This window comes from Ascaphus truei, chromosome 5, assembly GCF_040206685.1.
Source record: "Ascaphus truei isolate aAscTru1 chromosome 5, aAscTru1.hap1, whole genome shotgun sequence".
NCBI classification, from domain to species: domain Eukaryota; kingdom Metazoa; phylum Chordata; class Amphibia; order Anura; family Ascaphidae; genus Ascaphus; species Ascaphus truei.
Genome location: NC_134487.1, coordinates 293,398,890 through 293,417,268, shown reverse-complemented (window position 1 = coordinate 293,417,268; position 18,379 = coordinate 293,398,890). Strand labels below are relative to the sequence as shown.

Here is an 18,379-nt window from a genome sequence, read left to right as displayed (position 1 = left end):
TCCAGCACAGACCGCCACGTAACTCTGGAATGCTTTTCGATTTTTTGTTGTCAGAGGCAAATCATTGTTTAGTTCGAAATAAGTTCTTTAAAGAGGCAATCCAAACAGCTTTAAAAAAAATATATATATATAAATATCTTGTTTTTTATATACACAGCCTTTGATTACCTTTATTGAAAACTAATTCTAAGCTGCTGATCGATTGGTTGTCCCGTGATAAGATCCGGCTTTCCTGGGTTCACTAAATGGCCGCCTTTCAGTTTCAATCAGTCCTTCAGTCAGTGTAACTCAGCAGCTACAATGAATTTCTTATATTACTAAAGTAATATCTATTGTTACAGTTTGCAGCTCAAATTGCTGGGAATATTGGCAACACATTATCCCAAACAGGAAAGTGTTGTAAAGATGATGCACTGCTGGGGAGGTGGATTAAAGCCCGCTATAGAAATCAAAGGATGCTCAGTATATTAAAACTCATTAAAAATGTCATTAAGAGTTGAATTTAAAAATAAAAAAGGTAGTAAGTATTATATAATACTACAGAACTCATGTTTTTTTTTTTTTTTTTAAACACACGTGGGATATTGCGTGGATTGCTCCTTTGTAAAGCCTTTACGTTTACTTTTACCCTCAGGGTGTTACCATCCCCCCCCCCCCTCACCCAGGTAGAGCAGTAACGAATTAACCCTTTAACATAATGCACTGCCATGTTTTGTTTGCAGACTCTTTTGGTCGCATACGGGTCCGTGCCAGGGGAGGGAGGAGCGATTTTTATTGACAATAAGTGTTTCCGTAAAATCGGTCCTGTAATGTGAATTATCTGTGGGCCGCACATAAGGACTGTTATAGTGTGTGCGGCCGTGCGCACGCGCGTGCCTGTGCGATGGCGTGTGCACGTGCCGGACATGTTTTGTGTGTGTCTGTGTGTCTGTGTGTCTGTGTGTCTGTGTGTCTGTGTGTCTGTGTGTCTGTGTGTCTGTGTGTCTGTGTGTCTGTGTGTCTGTGTGTCTGTGTGTCTGTGTGTCTGTGTGTTTTCAAATAAATCCTTTAATAATTTTTTTAATAACATTGTACATACACACACACACATACACACACACATACACATACACATACACACACACACACACACACACACACACACACACACACACACACACATACACACACACACACATACACATACACATACACACACACACACACACACACACACACATACACATACACACACACACACACACATACACACACACACACACACACACACACACACATACACATACACACACACACACACACATACTTACATTTTCAGCGGCGGTAGCGGCGCAAATGCTTTCTTTTTTTCATCTTCCCCTTCCCCCTGTCGGTGCCATTATAGAAAGGCTGACTAACGTCAGCCAACTATAAATGCCGCGCACGGCGCAGCAAGCGCAGGCGCTATAGAACGGGCCTCGTGTGTCCGCCTGCCAGTTTTGCAGCAGCTGAACACTTAACACTGGCTATCTTTTTCAAATGTATTCTACTGGTTGTCATTCAATAGATATGGTCTTTCTTCTGGGGTAGCCCACATCACAGCACCCATTGCCACGAATTGTGACACCCCTTTATATATCCACTCAAATGTGCTAGCACCCTTGGAGGACTTCATTGTTTGTTCACATAGTCGTTGACAGTAGTATGGTCTATTTTTTGTATCTCTTTCATACACACCTTGATTCCCTCCGCTCCTTTATTTCCAGGATAGACTTCCAGAGACTATTGTCATACGTATGTATATCTTTATTTATATATAGTGCCATTAATGTACACAGTGCTTCACAGCAGTAATACACGTGGCATAATCATATAAATAACAAATAATACAAATAACACATAATGGGAAGAAGCGCTTCAGACATTAAAGTGACATTTAGGAAAAGGAGTCCCTGCCCCGAAGAGCTTACAATCTAAGTCGTAAGCAGGAGGAACATACAGAGACAGTAGGAGGGCGTTCTGGTGAGTGCGTCTACAAGGGGCCAAGCTTTATGTATGAGGTGTATAGTATCAGCACAGATCCGTGTCATTAAGTGGTTCAAAAAAGGCATGGCCTACTTTTGTAACATAAATAGATGTCCAACCGTTAACACAGAAAGTTGCCTGCAGCTTCAAAGTCTAAAAACAACATTTAACATAAACTATACTAAACTACCTCTAATCTGCTGCTGAGCTACCTGTCCTGCATAGCAGGAAAAGTGACTTCCCTAGGATAACATGCACATACAGTACGTGTCTGCTTTGCCATTGGCCTTCCAAGTTTAGATGACCTCAGAGCACAAGGACATGGTCATTACGGACAGGTACAAACAGCAGAAGATGCCATATAGAACAAACAGTAGTGCAAGTGAGGTCTGCTGCACACACTGCATCAATGCTCAATCATTTGCTTACGGCTATCGCCTTCTCTGCTTTCTCGTGAGCACACTTACATTTCTTATGAGGACGCACATTTCAAGCAGCAATCTCTTCCCCCCACCCCATATAAATAAATAACTGGGTCTTTGGACACTGATCCAGAGCGGATTAGGTCATTTTTTGCCACTGCCGGCGTTTAGCTGCCACTCACCACCGTAGGAACATGACACCGCCAGCCGTTTTGCCAACCTTACCCTTTACCCTAAAAATCCCTAATCTTAACCCCTAATACTAACACTACCCCCAACCCGCAAAAGCTTAACCCCTTACCCTCTACCCTAAAAACCTTAACCTGTTACCCCAATCCCCTATCCTGAAAACCTAACCACTTACCCTAATCCCCTATCCTAAAAACCTTAACCCTGTAGCCTAATCCCCTACCCTAAAAACCTTAACCCCTTACCCTAATCCCCTGTCCTAAAAACCTTAACCCCTTACCCTAATCCCCTATCCTAAAAACCTTAACCCCTTACCCTAATCCCCTGTCCTAAAAACCTTAACCCCTTACCCTAATCCGCTATCCTAAAAACCTTAACCCCCTACCCTAACCGCTAAAACCCCTTAAGTTAATTTACTTTATTGGCAAATCAGCCGGTGGCAAAGGGTCCTTTGGTGCCAAACACTGGCGTTGACTTGGTCATGGAGAGATGGCAACAACCAAATATCCCATTCCGGATCCGGAGAGCCCTGTGCCAGTGCTAACTCCTTTTTTTTGTTTGTGCGGTTTTCTAGCAGTGGGGTCACACATAGAAAGTCGCAAACATTTACCAATTAGACTGTAAGCTCCTCGGGGCAGGGACTCCTCTTCCTTAATGTTACTTTTATGTCTGAAGCACTTATTCCCATGACCTGTTATTTATATTATCTGTTATTTATTTGATTACCACATGTATTACTACTGTGAAGTGCTATGTACATTAATGGTGCTATATAAATAAAGACATACAATACAATACAATACAAACATCATCTCCTGAGGACGTTACACCTTTCTGCTGTCTGAGAAAGCCCTAAGCTTGAGGTCATTTGGTGTCCACTGGTAAGTATTCTTGCCCGGTGGAAAAACCTGCTCTTCAACCACGAATCAGGGAGGGGTCTCCAGAGATTGGGTGACCAGGGGTCAGCAAGCCTTCAAAAATATGAGCAAACAGCGCTAACTGCTGCTTTAATGTACTTCATGTAATGTTACCTACTGTAACCACTTCACTGCCATAGGGGACTTCAAGAGAACCTATATATGTTTAGACCAGGAGTCACCAACTCCAGTCCTCAAGGGCCACCAACAAGTCAGGTTTTTTTTTCTTTTCCAAACGTTTTTATTAGGCATTTTCAGTTTACATACATAGAAATACAATTACAGCCTAATACAAAAGAGGTTGGAAAAAGAGAGGGGGTGGGGGGGGGGAAGGGGATAGGGGGAGGGAAGAAGGAAAGGTCCAACCCCCCCTCCCCCCAGCCGCCGGGGCTCGTCCACCGAGATTCGTAGGTAGTTTTTTGTGCGACTATCGCAGTTTAGGTGGGTTTTGATCGTAGTTAGTGGGTCAGCCAAGGCTCCCAAACTTTGTAGAAACCTTCTGTCGATCGTTTAAGAAAAGCAGTTAGCCTCTCCATAAGCATTACCTCGTTTATTCTTTTTTTTAACGTTCTGTTTGGAGGGGGGTAACACCTTCTCCCAGGAGGACGCTACCGCACATCTCGCCGCTGTAAGAATGAAGGAGATTAATTTCCTAACTGGGCGGTCAATTTCCTCTATTGGCCAGGCCAGCAGGTAGGTCAGTGGATCGATGGGTATTGTGAGGCCAGTTACCTCTTTTATTAGAGATTGTATAGTGAGACAATATTTCTGAATTTCTGGACATGACCACCAAATATGGGCCATGTCCCCCTTTTGTCCACAGCCTCTCCAGCGTAGATCAGGGGGTAGATTTGTTTTAACAAGTCAGGTTTTAAGGATATCCCTGCTTCAGCACAGGTGGCTCAATCAATGGCTCGGTCAAAAATGACTGAGCCACCTGTGCTGAAGCAGAGATATCCCAAATGCCTGGCCTGTTGATGGCCCTCGAGGACTGGAGTTGGCCTCCCATGCCATAGAGAAATACAGTGACTCACACTATACAGTGACGCACACTATACAGTGACGCACACTATGCAGTACATATTTAAGTGGGTTATCCTTCAAATAGCAAACGTTCATGGTATTGTCTTACACTAATTAACGCCTAAACGTTGGCATTGCCAGGACACTTTCTGTACGTGTGTATCCACAAAACAGGAGCCCGACGGGGGGAGAGGATGTGCTGATTGTACACACTGTTATTTAGCCAGATGTCTGTATAATGCATTGGGCCCTGCGTGCTGAGTACTTTTCCTTATAATCACAATACATATATAAAGCAAGATTGCACTCCTTTTTGAGCTGCTCTATCTAGAGTGCTAACATCAAAAGAAGCAGTCACTGTGAGCGGCGTAAACAGCCAGGGATGCGCTCACTCGCAATCGAAATCTACTAACTCCAAGGCCTCGGGCATGGTCAGCGCTTATGCGCTGAGCCGCGCTGCTGCTCGGCACTGAGCCCCTGCAGCCGCAATGAGAGCGGCTTTAGCAGGGGCTCGCGCACGCTTGGGGAAGCGTGTGTCTGACGGAGTCTTGAGATTTTCTTGCTTGCCGGAGCGCAGGGCCGGTCACGTGAGCGGTTCGCCCAATCAGGGCGAACCAGCTCCGTGACGTCACTGGCCCGCCCCCGTCCCGCCCCCTGACGGCGCGCTGTGTAAGGCCAGGGAAAGCACCGCTTTCCCTGAGCCTCAGCGCGCCTCCGCACTGTTTGGGGCACTATGTCCCAGGCCTAAGCCTGGTTCCTTGCTGGATTCAAGACCCTAAAGGATTCATCCAAGTACATAGTATGTGTTCAGCAGAAAGCCGCATTGTATAGATCAAACTTATGGACCAAAACCTGTTGTAGTAAAGGATCAGACAGGACCCCTATGCCTTCGAGGCAATCAAATCATCTTAAAAAAAAGCTTTTTTGTTTTAATATATGCAGCATTTAATATATGCAGCATACCTAAGCTGCTGATCAATTTGGTACAGTACTCCCTGATTGATCAGCAAAATCCCGCTTCCCAGAGTTCAGTAAACGGCTGCCTTTCAGTTTCCATCAGTCAGTGTAAGGGCTGTTATATAGTGCAGCGGGGCGCGACTCCCGGGGGGGGCGCGAGATTACCGACAGGGGGCGCGGGGTTTACAGGGGCCCCGCGCGCTTCCCGAAGGCACTTAAATGAAGTGCCGGGGCAGCTGCAGGGCCTCTGTAAACCTACTTGCCTTGATTCAGGCAGCATCTGGAGATGCGTCGCCATGGCAACGTGGCGTCAAATGACGCTGCGGGGTCATGTGACATCACATTGCTATGGCAACGTGACGTCCAGGCGCCGGGAATCAAGGTAGGCAGGGGGGCGCGCGGAGAGGAGGACATACAACAGGGGGCGCAGGGAAAAAAAGTTTGCGCCCCCCCCGATAGTGTGTGCGGCCGCCTGTGCAAAGGCACGTGCACGTGCAGCACACGTTTTTTGTGTGTGTGTGTGTGTGTGTGTGTGTGTGTGTGTGTGTGTGTGTGTGTGTGTGTTCAAATAAATCCTTTAATCATTTTTTTTTATAACATTGTATACACACACACACACACACACACACATATACTTACATTTTCAGCGGCGGGTAGCGGCGCAAATTCTTTCTTTTTTTCATCTTCCCCCCCCTGTCGGCCGGTTCCACTCTCCTTGCCGTGCACGCACGCGGCGCCATTATAGAAGGCTGACTAACGTCAGCCAACTATTAATGCCGCGCAGGCGCTATAGAACGGGCCTAACTCAGCAGCTACAATGTATTCTCATATTACTCAGGTAACATTATCTATTGTTACAGTTTGCAGCTCAAACTGCTGGTAATATTGGCAACAAATGATCCCAAACAGGAAAGTGTTACAAAGGTCTTGCACTGCTGGGGAGGTGGCTAAAGCCAGCTATAGAAATCAAAGAATTCTCAGTGTATTAAAACTCATTAAAAATTGCATTAAGAGCTGCATTTTAAAATAAAGTCAGTATTATCTAATACTACAGAACTGATTTATAAAAAATTAAAAAAAACACCCATATTGGATATTGCTTGGATTGCTCCTTTAAAAAAATGCTCAATACCCCTGTACAAACTGTATCTTACGATATACTGTGTAAATCGTAACCTAATTCTGTCTTCATGTTATGTTTAAGCCCACCCTACACCTTTTTGTTGCTGTTTGTACCCCTTCCCCCCTGAAAACGCAACAAAAATAACAAATGTCAATGTGAATAAAAGGCAGGGATGTGTTTAATTTAGCATTTGGTGAATGCACCATGCACACCAGCGTATAAACCTCAAAGGGGACTACTGAAGTATCAAAGCAAAGAATCCTATTGTATCCAGTACAACACTATTCTTTATTACCCCTGGTTGCCATGCTGTGCTCTGGTTTTGCAGCAGGGTGACTTTGGTAGTTAGGATCCTATATGGGTTAAGCACATGTATTGTGAATTAAATAAGTGGTGACAGCATCGTTTGTTGCTACATGGTTAGTAGCTGTTTTATCAGCCTCAAACTGCAGGAGAGAAGCAGGTACCTCTTTGAAAGCAAATTCTAAACATCTGTTTTGCGTTGGGAATAAATACAGCCTGGATTAGTGTAAGGATCTTTACAAGGCCCACAGTCAGCATCTGAGCGATTTAATATAGCATTAGAGGACATTAAAGTTTATGCATGTTATGGGGAGGAATCTGGTGAAAGGCATGTAAAGGCAACACATAAGATTGTCTTTTTCTCTCGTACATAAATCCAGATGCTTTCAAATGCATTGCTTGATCGGGGCGAAATGGTAGCCATCTACCCGACTGGAGAGTAACATGCTGCAATATAAAGCAGTAGTGGGTAGTTATACAAACTGCCAATTTAAACTGTAACTGCGAACTGTGTTGGCACATTATAAATAGTGTGTGTGTGTGTGTGTGTGTATATATATGTATACATATTGTGTGTGTGTGTTTGTCTATATGTATACATAGTGTGTGTGTGTGTGTGTGTGTGTGTGTGTGTGTGTGTGTGTGTGTGTGTGTGTGTGTGTGTGTGTGTGTGTGTGTGTGTGTGTGTGTGTGTATGTGTAACAAATTACAGGGGGTGCCCAGTGCTACATCCAGGTGACAAAACATACATGGTAATAATTACAAGAAATAATGCTTCAGTACTAATAATAATGCTAATACTAATAATAATAAAATGTTTTTTTAGTTAGATATTTTGGCCAAAGCATCATAAGCTTGCACACCAAATCGTCAAGGTAAACCATACTAAGTGCAAGTCCTACACTACATTCTGTTCCCTATACCTCTGTATGAGGGGGAAGAACCATAATAGATTCCTTACCTGCAGCAAAATGAGAAGATCCACTATTAAAAAGGGGGAGGTAACGTGAGCTCTGGGGGAGGACTTGCACTTATTATGGTTTACCCTGACGATTTGGTGTGCAAGCTTATGATGCTTTTGCCAAAATATCTAAAAAAAACATATTTTATTATTATTAGTATTAGCATTATTATTAGTACTGAAGCATTATTTCTTGTATTTATTGCCATGTATGTTTTGTCATTTGGATGTAGCACTGGGCACCCCCTGTGTTTGTTATATTCACCTGCCACAGTCCAGTGGCACTCTATGTGACATTACATATAGTCAAGATTAGGTGGGTGTGGGCGTTTGAGCTTGCTGGGATTGTGTGTGTGTGTGTGTGTGTGTGTGTGTGTGTGTGTGTTATATATTAAAGAACAAATCTGCAGCACTCACAAATAGAATAAAATGTAATTTAATCCACAATCATCAGACAAAACTCCAGAGCGACGTACGTTTCACAGAGCTTGAGAAAAGACCAAGGGGTCTGAAACGTATGTCGCTCTGGAGTTTTGTCTGACTGCCTGGTGATTTTAAATTAAATTATATATTTTTTCTATTCGTGAGTGCTGCAGATTTGTTCTTTTCTATATCTTTCGGCCGGCTGGTGTTCTCTGTCCGTCTGCAAGTACCTGGACTCATGATACGTATACTTTAACTTGTATTCATATGTTTGTGTGCACCCAGCATCTATTTTGAGAGAGAGAGAGTGTGTGTGTGTGTGTGTGTGTGTGTGTGTGTGTGTGTGTGTGTGTATATATATATATATATGTATATATGTGTGTGGGTGTTCATATATAATCATTTAGTAAAAGAGTGCAGACAAATATGTTGGTATTTTATGCTTATTTAACAGGGCAGATGAATTCCAAGCGGTTCTTCTGGTACATGTGAGCTGGTTAATCATTGCATGGTGAACTGTAATGATTAAGCTATTAGCCACCACTAATCAGTCTGAGTGAGAATAAACCAGGGCCCATCATTCAGCAGCCTGATTCCCACTCCTTATCAGCAGCCCGATTCCCACTCCTTATCAGCAGCCCGATTCCCACTCCTTATCAACCAGTGCATATTTTACTCCGGGCTGTGCACTGACCTGTAGGTGTGAGAGCCAGTTCCCTGCAGAGTTACACACAGCCCGGCTGAGCTTCTCCCCACGTCCTCTGGTGTCACTGCGTGAGTCGGGTTACATTTTACTATCTCTTCCGCTATTTTGTGGACATTTTCCTTCTCCTTCTCTGCAGCAGAATATTTGCGGACAAAACTCCAACACGCGCAGTCTCGTGTCAAACAAGGAAATGGGATTTCAATGACACCGAGCCGGGTTTGTCGATGGCCAGCAGGGTACAGAATGGTAAGTTACTAAGGATTCATTATCATTGCACTTTGCTTTTCTCTGCTTCAAGTTGCATGAAACCATAAAAACCAACTGCAATTTAAAGCAGCCATTCCAGCGGCTCTATCTTTACTTCATTGCTTTTTATTGTCCTTGAAGTGGGAGCTGGTCGGAGGCTTGGGATCTTATTATTTTTTTTGGGGGGGGGGGGAAAGGGTATGTGCTGGTCTTGACACAAAAAAAAACTACAACTATTGCAGTGGATTATAATCAGGGCCACCAGTATCCAAAAAATAAAGAGCTGCAACATCATACATTTTGGGGATCACCAATAAACTCTTGGGGAATCCCCCGGTTCAGATAAGGCAAAAAATAAATGATACCCTGGATTTCTACTCCAATCATTTTATTGTTTTGTAACATAGTTGAAAACTTGATCATTCAACAACGTGCTCGGGTAACATCCAGTAAATCACAGAGAGTGACTAGTACCTGAGGGGGGAGGGACAGACCTGCAATGGGGTGTAGATGGTGCAAGGAAGAAGGTGGCCAGGACTTCGTACAGATTATTGTAGAGATTGAAGTCCAGCATTGTACTGTGTCCAGATCACCACTTTTGGGAGGACGCAGCAGAAGACAAAGTCACAGGAGAGGACAACTAAAGGAGTGCAATGTGTACCAGAAACCCACCAGGGAAGACCTAAAGCTACTTCGCCGTAAACTTGGCAGTAAGGTGAAACCCGCTATCCCCCATTTCCCTCAGTCATATCTTTTATTTAAACATTATCTGGGGACTCTCCCGGAGTTTGACCATCCCACTTATTGGTATAGCGGGCCACCTCGGTTCTGTGGAATTGTTCATTTTTAGAACCTTTAGGAAGTGGAAATGTTCGTTTTTAGAACCCTTAGGAAGTGGAAATGTTCATTTTTAGCAACCGTAGGAAGTGGAAATGTTCGTTTTTAGAACCCTTAGGAAGTGGAAATGTTCATTTTTAGAACCCGTAGGAAGTGGAAATGTTTGTTTTTAGAACCCTTAGGAAGTGGAAATGTTTGTTTTTAAAACCCATAGGAAGTGGAAATGTTCGTTTTTAGGAACCTTGGGAAGTGGAAATGTTCATTTTTAGAACCCTTAGGAAGTGGAAATGTTCGTTTTTAGAACCCTTGGGAAGGGGAAATGTTCGTTTTTAGAACCCTTGGGAAGTGGAAATGTTCATTTTAGAACCCTTAGGAAGTGGAAATGTTCATTTTTAGAACCCTTGGGAAGTGGAAATGTTCGTTTTTAGAACCCTTGGGAAGTGGAAATGTTCGTTTTTAGAACCCTTGGGAAGTGGAAATGTTCATTTTTAGAACCCTTAGGAAGTGGAAATGTTCATTTTTAGAACCCTTAGGAAGTGGAAATGTTCATTTTTAGAACCCGTGGGAAGTGGAAATGTTCGTTTTTGGAACCCTTAGGAAGTGGAAATGTTCATTTTTAGAACCCGTAGGAAGTGGAAATTTTCGTTTTTAGAACCCTTAGGAAGTGGAAATGTTCATTTTTAGAACCCGTAGGAAGTGGAAATGTTCGTTTTTAGAACCCTTAGGAAGTGGAAATGTTTGTTTTTAAAACCCATAGGAAGTGGAAATGTTCGTTTTTAGGAACCTTGTGAAGTGGAAATGTTCATTTTTAGAACCCTTAGGAAGTGGAAATGTTCGTTTTTAGAACCCGTAGGAAGTGGAAATGTTAGTTTTTAGAACCCTTGGGAAGTGGAAATGTTCGTTTTTAGAACCCTTGGGAAGTGGAAATGTTCGTTTTTAGAACCCTTGGGAAGTGGAAATGTTCATTTTTAGAACCCTTAGGAAGTGGAAATGTTCATTTTTAGAACCCTTAGGAAGTGGAAATGTTCATTTTTAGAACCCTTGGGAAGTGGAAATGTTCGTTTTTAGAACCCATGGGAAGTGGAAATGTTCATTTTTAGAACCCTTAGGAAGTGGAAATGTTCATTTTTAGAACCCTTAGGAAGTGGAAATGTTCATTTTTAGAACCCTTAGGAAGTGGAAATGTTCATTTTTAGAACCCGTGGGAAGTGGAAATGTTCGTTTTTGGAACCCACATGAAATTGCTGGCGAGGCTATGAATAATGAGGTTAGCTGTCTATCCCAAAGTCTGTTTTTCTTTTTATCAATAAAAACAATGATCCACTGACTTGGTAAATAAATGCAACAAATTGGCACGAGTAGGAGGGTAAATGTTTGAAAACTTGCAGTGCCTGAGCAACACCGTGATTTGCAAATGTGTTTATTGGCCATTCAGGGCCAGAACAGGTTAATCAGGTGTGTTGTCTGCAGGGATCCATGCTTTTACCAAGCGCTCAAATAAGGTCAGGCATTGAGGCAGTGCAGGCAGATTTTGTAAGCCAGGTGGTATTTTTTAATGCTGTGAGAACCCTTTAGGGCAAAGGGTGTGGTTTGGTGAACTTGAGTCATGGTTTGAAATCCCTGCTTCTAATTGCTTTGTGTATGACCTTGAGCATGTCTCTTTATCTCTCTGACACTCTGTTTACTGAACCGTAATTGGGTAATAGTAAAACCATGTGACATCTCCTGACTCCTCTGTCAAAAATATCAAAGGACGGGGTGGGGTGGGGTGGGGGGGGGGGAGAATCATATGGGAAATACTTAGATTGTAAGTTCTCTGGAGCAGGGATTTCTGTTCATACTGCATTTTATATTTGTTGCCTTTATTACATTCTAATAACCTGTATTGTACTGTCTCTTTAATAAAGTGCTGCATATGTTGGCACTATATAAATTAAAATATGCATTCAGATGTAGGCTTCCAGACTTTAGCGCTCCTGTTAACGCGTTGAATTGCGTTAACGCTGGCGCACTATTACCCAGTAGCTCTATTACCAACAACTGTCAAGGAGATGACGCGCTTGTTATTTAACTTGCCATTTCATTCGCTATTTCACGTTAACGGGGGGGGGGGGGTGATAACGTCCGCCACATCTGTACAAATACGGCAGCGTTTCTTGCGACTCTGTAATACAACCACAGCGGGTGTTATCCGGATCAGTAACTGCGAGACGTTCAGGCGACAAATTCATGTATTGAAATACTTTCCTGGAGTACAAATAAAGTAACATTAGCAAAAGTCCGAGGAACCGTAATGGGCGCCGAGAAGTGTACGTTTTAACCAGGGATGACTGAATCGATAGGCGGGCTAGGGTCCTGGCGCGGAGGACTGGGGGGTCCTGGCGGGAGGACTGGGGGGTCCTGGCGGGAGGACTGGGGGGTCCTGGCGGGAGGACTGGGGGGTCCTGGCGGGAGGACTGGGGGGTCCTGGCGGGAGGACTGGGGGGTCCTGGCGGGAGGACTGGGGGGTCCTGGCGGGAGGACTGGGGGGTCCTGGCGGGAGGACTGGGGGGTCCTGGCGCGGAGGACTGGGGGGTCCTGGCGCGGAGGACTGGGGGGTCCTGGCGCGGAGGACTGGGGGGTCCTGGCGCGGAGGACTGGGGGGTCCTGGCGCGGAGGACTGGGGGGTCCTGGCGCGGAGAACTGGGGGGTCCTGGCGCGGAGAACTGGGGGGTCCTGGCGCGGAGAACTGGGGGGTCCTGGCGCGGAGGACTGGGGGGTCCTGGCGCGGAGGACTGGGGGGTCCTGGCGGGAGGACTGGGGAGTCCTGGCGCGGAGGACTGGGGGGTCCTGGCGCGGAGGACTGGGGGGTCCTGGCGCGGAGGACTGGGGGGTCCTGGCGCGGAGGACTGGGGGGTCCTGGCGCGGAGGACTGGGGGGTCCTGACGCGGAGGACTGGGGGCTCCTGATGCGGAGGATTGGGGGGTCCTGGCAGAGGGTTGTCACATACCTAATCCAGCCATGCGCTGCTCTCTAATCATCAGATCCGACCTGTCATTGACCGGTCCCGCCTGATGATTAAAGTGACGAGCTCTGCGGATCGGCTCTGCTTTGAACCCCTTATGCTGTGTGTTACCAGCTCCTCTGGCAGCTGAGACATTTATGAACTGATGTGAGTTCTTCATATATAAAATTAAAGTGTACAGAGATTTCAAAACGCCACAGGTCTCTGCTTCATTTCTTCAGATACGTTTACAAAGCTTTTTTTTTTTTTTCTTTATTATTTTTGATCTATCAGGAATGATTGTCTAATTAGGTTTGATCTAGTAAACACACACAGCCCCTGCAAACTCAAATCCTAAAGTCACCACGCCATATATATTTGTGTCAAAAAGGCGTGCTGCTGAGTGTGACCTCATGTAATATAACATAAGACATAAAGCCCCAGTGCTCAGAGCTTCGTGCCCCCTCCTCCCTGTTGTTAAGCTCTCTCATCCCACCTTTTAAATGGCAGCTCTTGTGCACCTGTGAATGACCTGTCTATTGGGACAGTTCTCTCTCCATGAGAGATGTTAGGAGAGAATTTTGTGGGTGCAGTAGTGCTAGGACTTGCAAACAAGGGTCACCTTGGTGGGGTTTGCAAACTTAAAATGCATTGGCCAAATAATTGTAACTAAATGACCACTTATGAAAAGAAAAACATAAGTATTTAACTATATGGTTTGTCATATTGGTGTGTGTGTGTGTGTGTGTGTGTGTGTGTGTGTGTGTGTGTGTGTGTGTGTGTGTGTGTGTGTGTGCACAGATAGGGACAGGATTAAGTTAAAGGCAGTGCCTGACCATAATGGTTGACAAGTGTCTCTGAGGGTTTGGGGAGAATTAATGAGTCCAGCCAATTTGGTAAATGCTTCACTCCGAATGTGTTTTCAGATTTGACTTGAAAGTGCTCGGCATATATGAGGGAAAAGGACAGATGTTGTCCTTGAAATGGTTGCCTGGCTCTCTATTTCCCAGGGTTGTCTTGTCTAGTTGCTTCAAAGAGCGGTTCCTCGTACTCATTTTTAATTTTTATTTATTATTTTATACAGGAAGGGGCCCCCTGAGCCAAACGTCACTATTCTCTGCTGCAGGCACACCCCGGGTACACTAGATACTTACCGGTAAAGTTACTGGGTCTTCATTTCCCTTGGGGACACAACATGGCTGCCATATTGCGTACCAACAGGAAGCTGCAACATCATCGATGTGACTTCCTATTGGACAGTCATTTCAATCCCGCTTTATACCCAGGAAGTGATTCCCATGTCTTCACCAGTGTACGTATCTTGGGAACAGGGGTTCCCTGGAAATAAAAACCGTGCGTTTCAGCTCTGGAGGACCCCCAGTTCCAACCCGATCAAAAAATTAAATTGAGGTTAAATACTGCCGGTTGTATCCTCTACACTAGGAGCGGCCAACTCCAGTTTTCAAGGATCAGGATCCACCAACAGATCAGGTTTTAAAGATGTGCCTGCTTCAGCATAGGTGGCTCAATCAGTGGCTCAGTCTTTGATTGGGCCACCAGTGCTGAAGCAAGGATATCTGTACAAGCTGATCTGTGGGTGTCCCTTGCAGAGTGGAGATTGCCACCCCTGGTCTAGAGCTATTCCTGTTAAAATAAAGAGAAACTGAAAAGTAGCATATTAATAAATGCAGAATAGAGGTGGGGAATTTGTGTAGGGTGTTGATACTGTCATGGTGGAAAACCTTGTGTTTTGTCATTTGCACCCAGAACCATAATGATGTCCTTCAATTTGTCTCTCCGCAGTGTAATGGTCACAGACAAGATCTGCTACGTCCACCATCATGGTAGACACAGATGGCCAGTTTTGTCCCATTACTCCCAAGGAGGAGGATGACTTGGGGAGCCCATTATCTGGAGAATTCCTCCAAGACATGGGGGACATCCAGGACATCTCTCAGACTATTGGGGGTGATGGCTCGGTGGCATTCAGTGCAGCAGAGTACCAGTATTTGGGAAACAGCCCCGGGTCAAATGGGTCAGCCTGCACAGATATCACAGGTGAGTATATTGAGTGGACATAAGGCAGTCATATAAAAATGGATGGTTAAATGCAGTTCTGCGCCATATACCCATTTCAGTACTTTTAGGCATGATCTTCTAGTGGCCTTTTGGCCCAGAGTGGATTAGTAGCCATCTTAAGGTTCCCTGGTCAGTAGTTTTAACAGTCTCCCAGTTTGGCACTAATGCAAAAAGTAAATAAAAACACAGGGCTCGATGGATCAGGAGGTACGTGTGCGTTTCACCGTTCTGTAAAGAAACGCGACATACTTCTGAACTGTATTTCTACTGTTCTACAATTTGGCGCACGCTGTATTTGTATTTTGCACTAAATAAAAATAGACTTGCGCCACCTTTAAGGTGACTCAGAGAAAACACCAAGAAATGTAACGCAAGCCACACCGTCTTTATTACACAGACCTGCGCCATTATGCAAATATAACTCAAACTCCTCCCACTTGCTGCCTAAATCCTTCATCTCGTTGCAGGCAGACGCAGACATACCCCGAAAATGGTGTAACTTAGATTAATGCATAGGCGCTGCCTAGCGCAGGTATATTTCAGTGCGAGTTGTGACAAAATAATGACACTGCAATGGAATATGCCCTTTTATACGTAGAGCCCGCAGTATTTGTTAATGAAGTAGCTCTCATTTGTCATTGTATTGTTGTTTTTGTGTACAATTATAAGTACATTATTCTCTTCCCATTCAAATTTAGATATTACAACCCATTGGAGAAATTAAGATTAGGGGTGATCAACTATAGTCCCCAAAACCCCATGAACAGATCAGGTTTTAAGAATATTCCAGCATCAGCACTGCTGGCTCAAACCTGACCTCTTAGGGGGTCTTGAGGACTGGAGTTGATCCCCCTGATCTAGATCACTTAATTTAATAGGTGAAACCAGTGGTGGATTTACACAGTATATAGACTTTTTAAAGGTCACCGGAGCTGAACGACCTTCACTTTAGCTCCAGGAAGGGCCGGCTTGATGGCGGTTCCATGGCGGTCCTCCATCCACTTACAGAGGCCTCCCGCTGTACCCCACAACAATAAAGCAGATTGTCGGGGGAGAGCGCGGGGCCTCTCTAAGTATCTCTAACCTTGTGCGGCGACATCTCCTACAGTATCACGTCATCATCCCTGATAACGTGACGCTGTATGGCGCAGTGACACCGCGCCGTCTGAGGTGATCCCGGACTAGGTAAGCGGCTCAGTTTAAAACTTCCACATTACACCGGCCAATAGGAAGATTTCTATCGGAGACTTTAAACAACCACGAAGTAACCAGTGGCACTTTTCTCGGTAGGTATCTGGGGGAAACCAGGGGTCCCCGGAGCAGAAATAAACACGGTTCAGCTCTGAGACCCCCTTCTTCCTATATATATATATTTAACGTAATGGAAATACATGAACAATGTTGAGTAGCCATTAGCTGAAATATTGGATTGGAAATGTCTTGCAACCTCAGCACCAGAGCTGCACTGAGCTGCATCTGCAGTGCTACCCGTAGGGCAGGCTCGGTGCTAATTCATGTAACATAACAACCGTGTGTGTTTTTATATATCAGGAAGGGACTACATATCAATAAACAATCCAGCATAATCATACCAAGCAATGCACCTGCTGGTTTTTCTCTGTGTGCTGCCATGTTGAATGCTCTGCATCTCTCTGCTGTCCAAATGTCATTTATTATGTAGTTATTGTTGGCTCTGCCTGTGGGAAGGACCATTTAGGAACAGCAGGAAAAGGTGTTTAATAAAATGGATGTTAAACTAAATGCAAGATAACAGGACTAAGAATGGGGAAAAAATGACGTAATAAAACTGCATTCTTGGTCCTGTTATCTTGCATCTCAATCTATTTACATGTAGTTACAAACCTCTCACGTGATGCAGATTCTCTGTTGTGTTCCTGATGACTCCTCTCCTGCCACGCCCTTCCAATGCAGTTCTACGTTCCCCGTGTTCCGATGACCTCCCCAACACATAACCAAGAGGATCTGAACCGCTAACCTCATGTTTATTGGGCCATGGAGTTACATACAACATTTACATGCAATATGATCATTTTATTGAAATAATCTCTTAGGACTACCATTGCATGTATGATTTAAATATACAATTAGTGCTGCTTTAGCAACAACAAAAAAGGTTGAAGCAGCAATTAATTCAGTTGTTAAAGCAGCAATATAGGTTACATTTATTGTTTGTTTTCTAATTGCAGAATTGAAGCAGGAGCTGAACCCCATTAATTTCAGCTCCGGGCACCCCCTGCTTCCGGAGATACCTGCCTCCGTAGGGGGTGCGAGAATCTCTGTGGCATTTAAAGGTCCTGGTCTCATGCGGGCCAATAGGAAGCCGCACTGGATGATGTCACAGATTCCTTTTGGCCCAAGTGACGTGGGACATTTAAATGTCGGCATTTCGTTAGGCGCACAGTATTCGGCCTGCAGAGATACCGGCATCCCCCATGGAGGTAAGTATCTCTGGAAGCAGGTGGGTCCCTGGAGCTGAAATTTCAGCTCCGGAGACCCCCAGCTTCCATCCTGTAATAATAATAATAAAAAAAACTAAACCTGTATTGCTGCTTTAATTCAGTTGTTAAGTTCCAATCTTGCCCCATGTTGGTTGGTGTCCATCATTTCTGTGTAATCGTTACCAGTAGCCATGAGATACAATGTTGTGACATTTGTTGTTGTTGTTGTTGTAGACACCCTTTCACCAGCATCAAGTCCGTCTTCCATCACCTACCCTGCAGCTCCTGGCAGTGTGGAGGAGCAGCCCTGCAGGACTCTGAGCATTGAATGTAAAGTGTGCGGGGATAAAGCATCGGGTTTCCACTATGGAGTTCACGCATGTGAAGGCTGCAAGGTATAAACACCCCAAACTAAAGCTTTATTTCTACAACAACAACAAAAAGTCTCCTAGTTGCAAATATCGGGCAATGCAAAGAACCTGTTACGGGTTTATGACACCAGAACACGGCATTGTTTTGAATGATGTCGCCGTAGCCGAGCCGTGCTATTTTCAGCGTCGGCGACCCTCGGTTCCCGAGATAATCACTGCGATAGTTGCTGGTCCAATCTCCCCCCTGAGGAAACAATATGGCTGATAGGAAGCCGCAAATTCATCAGTCAACTGAGGCGGCCATGTTTAATTCACTTAAAGGAACAGCGGTAATTATCGTGGTAACCGGGGGGTCCCCGGCACTGGAGAAACCCTT

General features: G+C 44.8%; 1 protein-coding gene across 9 annotated transcripts in view; it reads left to right on the top strand.

The window, feature by feature from the left end:
- The window catches only part of PPARA (peroxisome proliferator activated receptor alpha), a 65,599-nt gene that overhangs the window by 22,816 nt on the left and 24,404 nt on the right, over positions 1-18,379 (top strand). For 2 of the 9 annotated variants that reach the window (XM_075602735.1, XM_075602736.1), the window contains exons 2-5: positions 9,168-9,274; positions 9,863-9,989; positions 14,898-15,152; positions 17,867-18,027. In XM_075602735.1, coding sequence (XP_075458850.1) covers positions 14,936-15,152; positions 17,867-18,027 — 378 coding nt within the window. In that variant the 5' untranslated portion in view covers positions 9,168-9,274; positions 9,863-9,989; positions 14,898-14,935. Of the gene's footprint in view, positions 1-8,773; positions 9,275-9,862; positions 9,990-14,897; positions 15,153-17,866; positions 18,028-18,379 lie in introns of those variants that run through there. The other 7 variants (XM_075602729.1, XM_075602730.1, XM_075602733.1 and 4 more) reach the window with 5 other exon arrangements.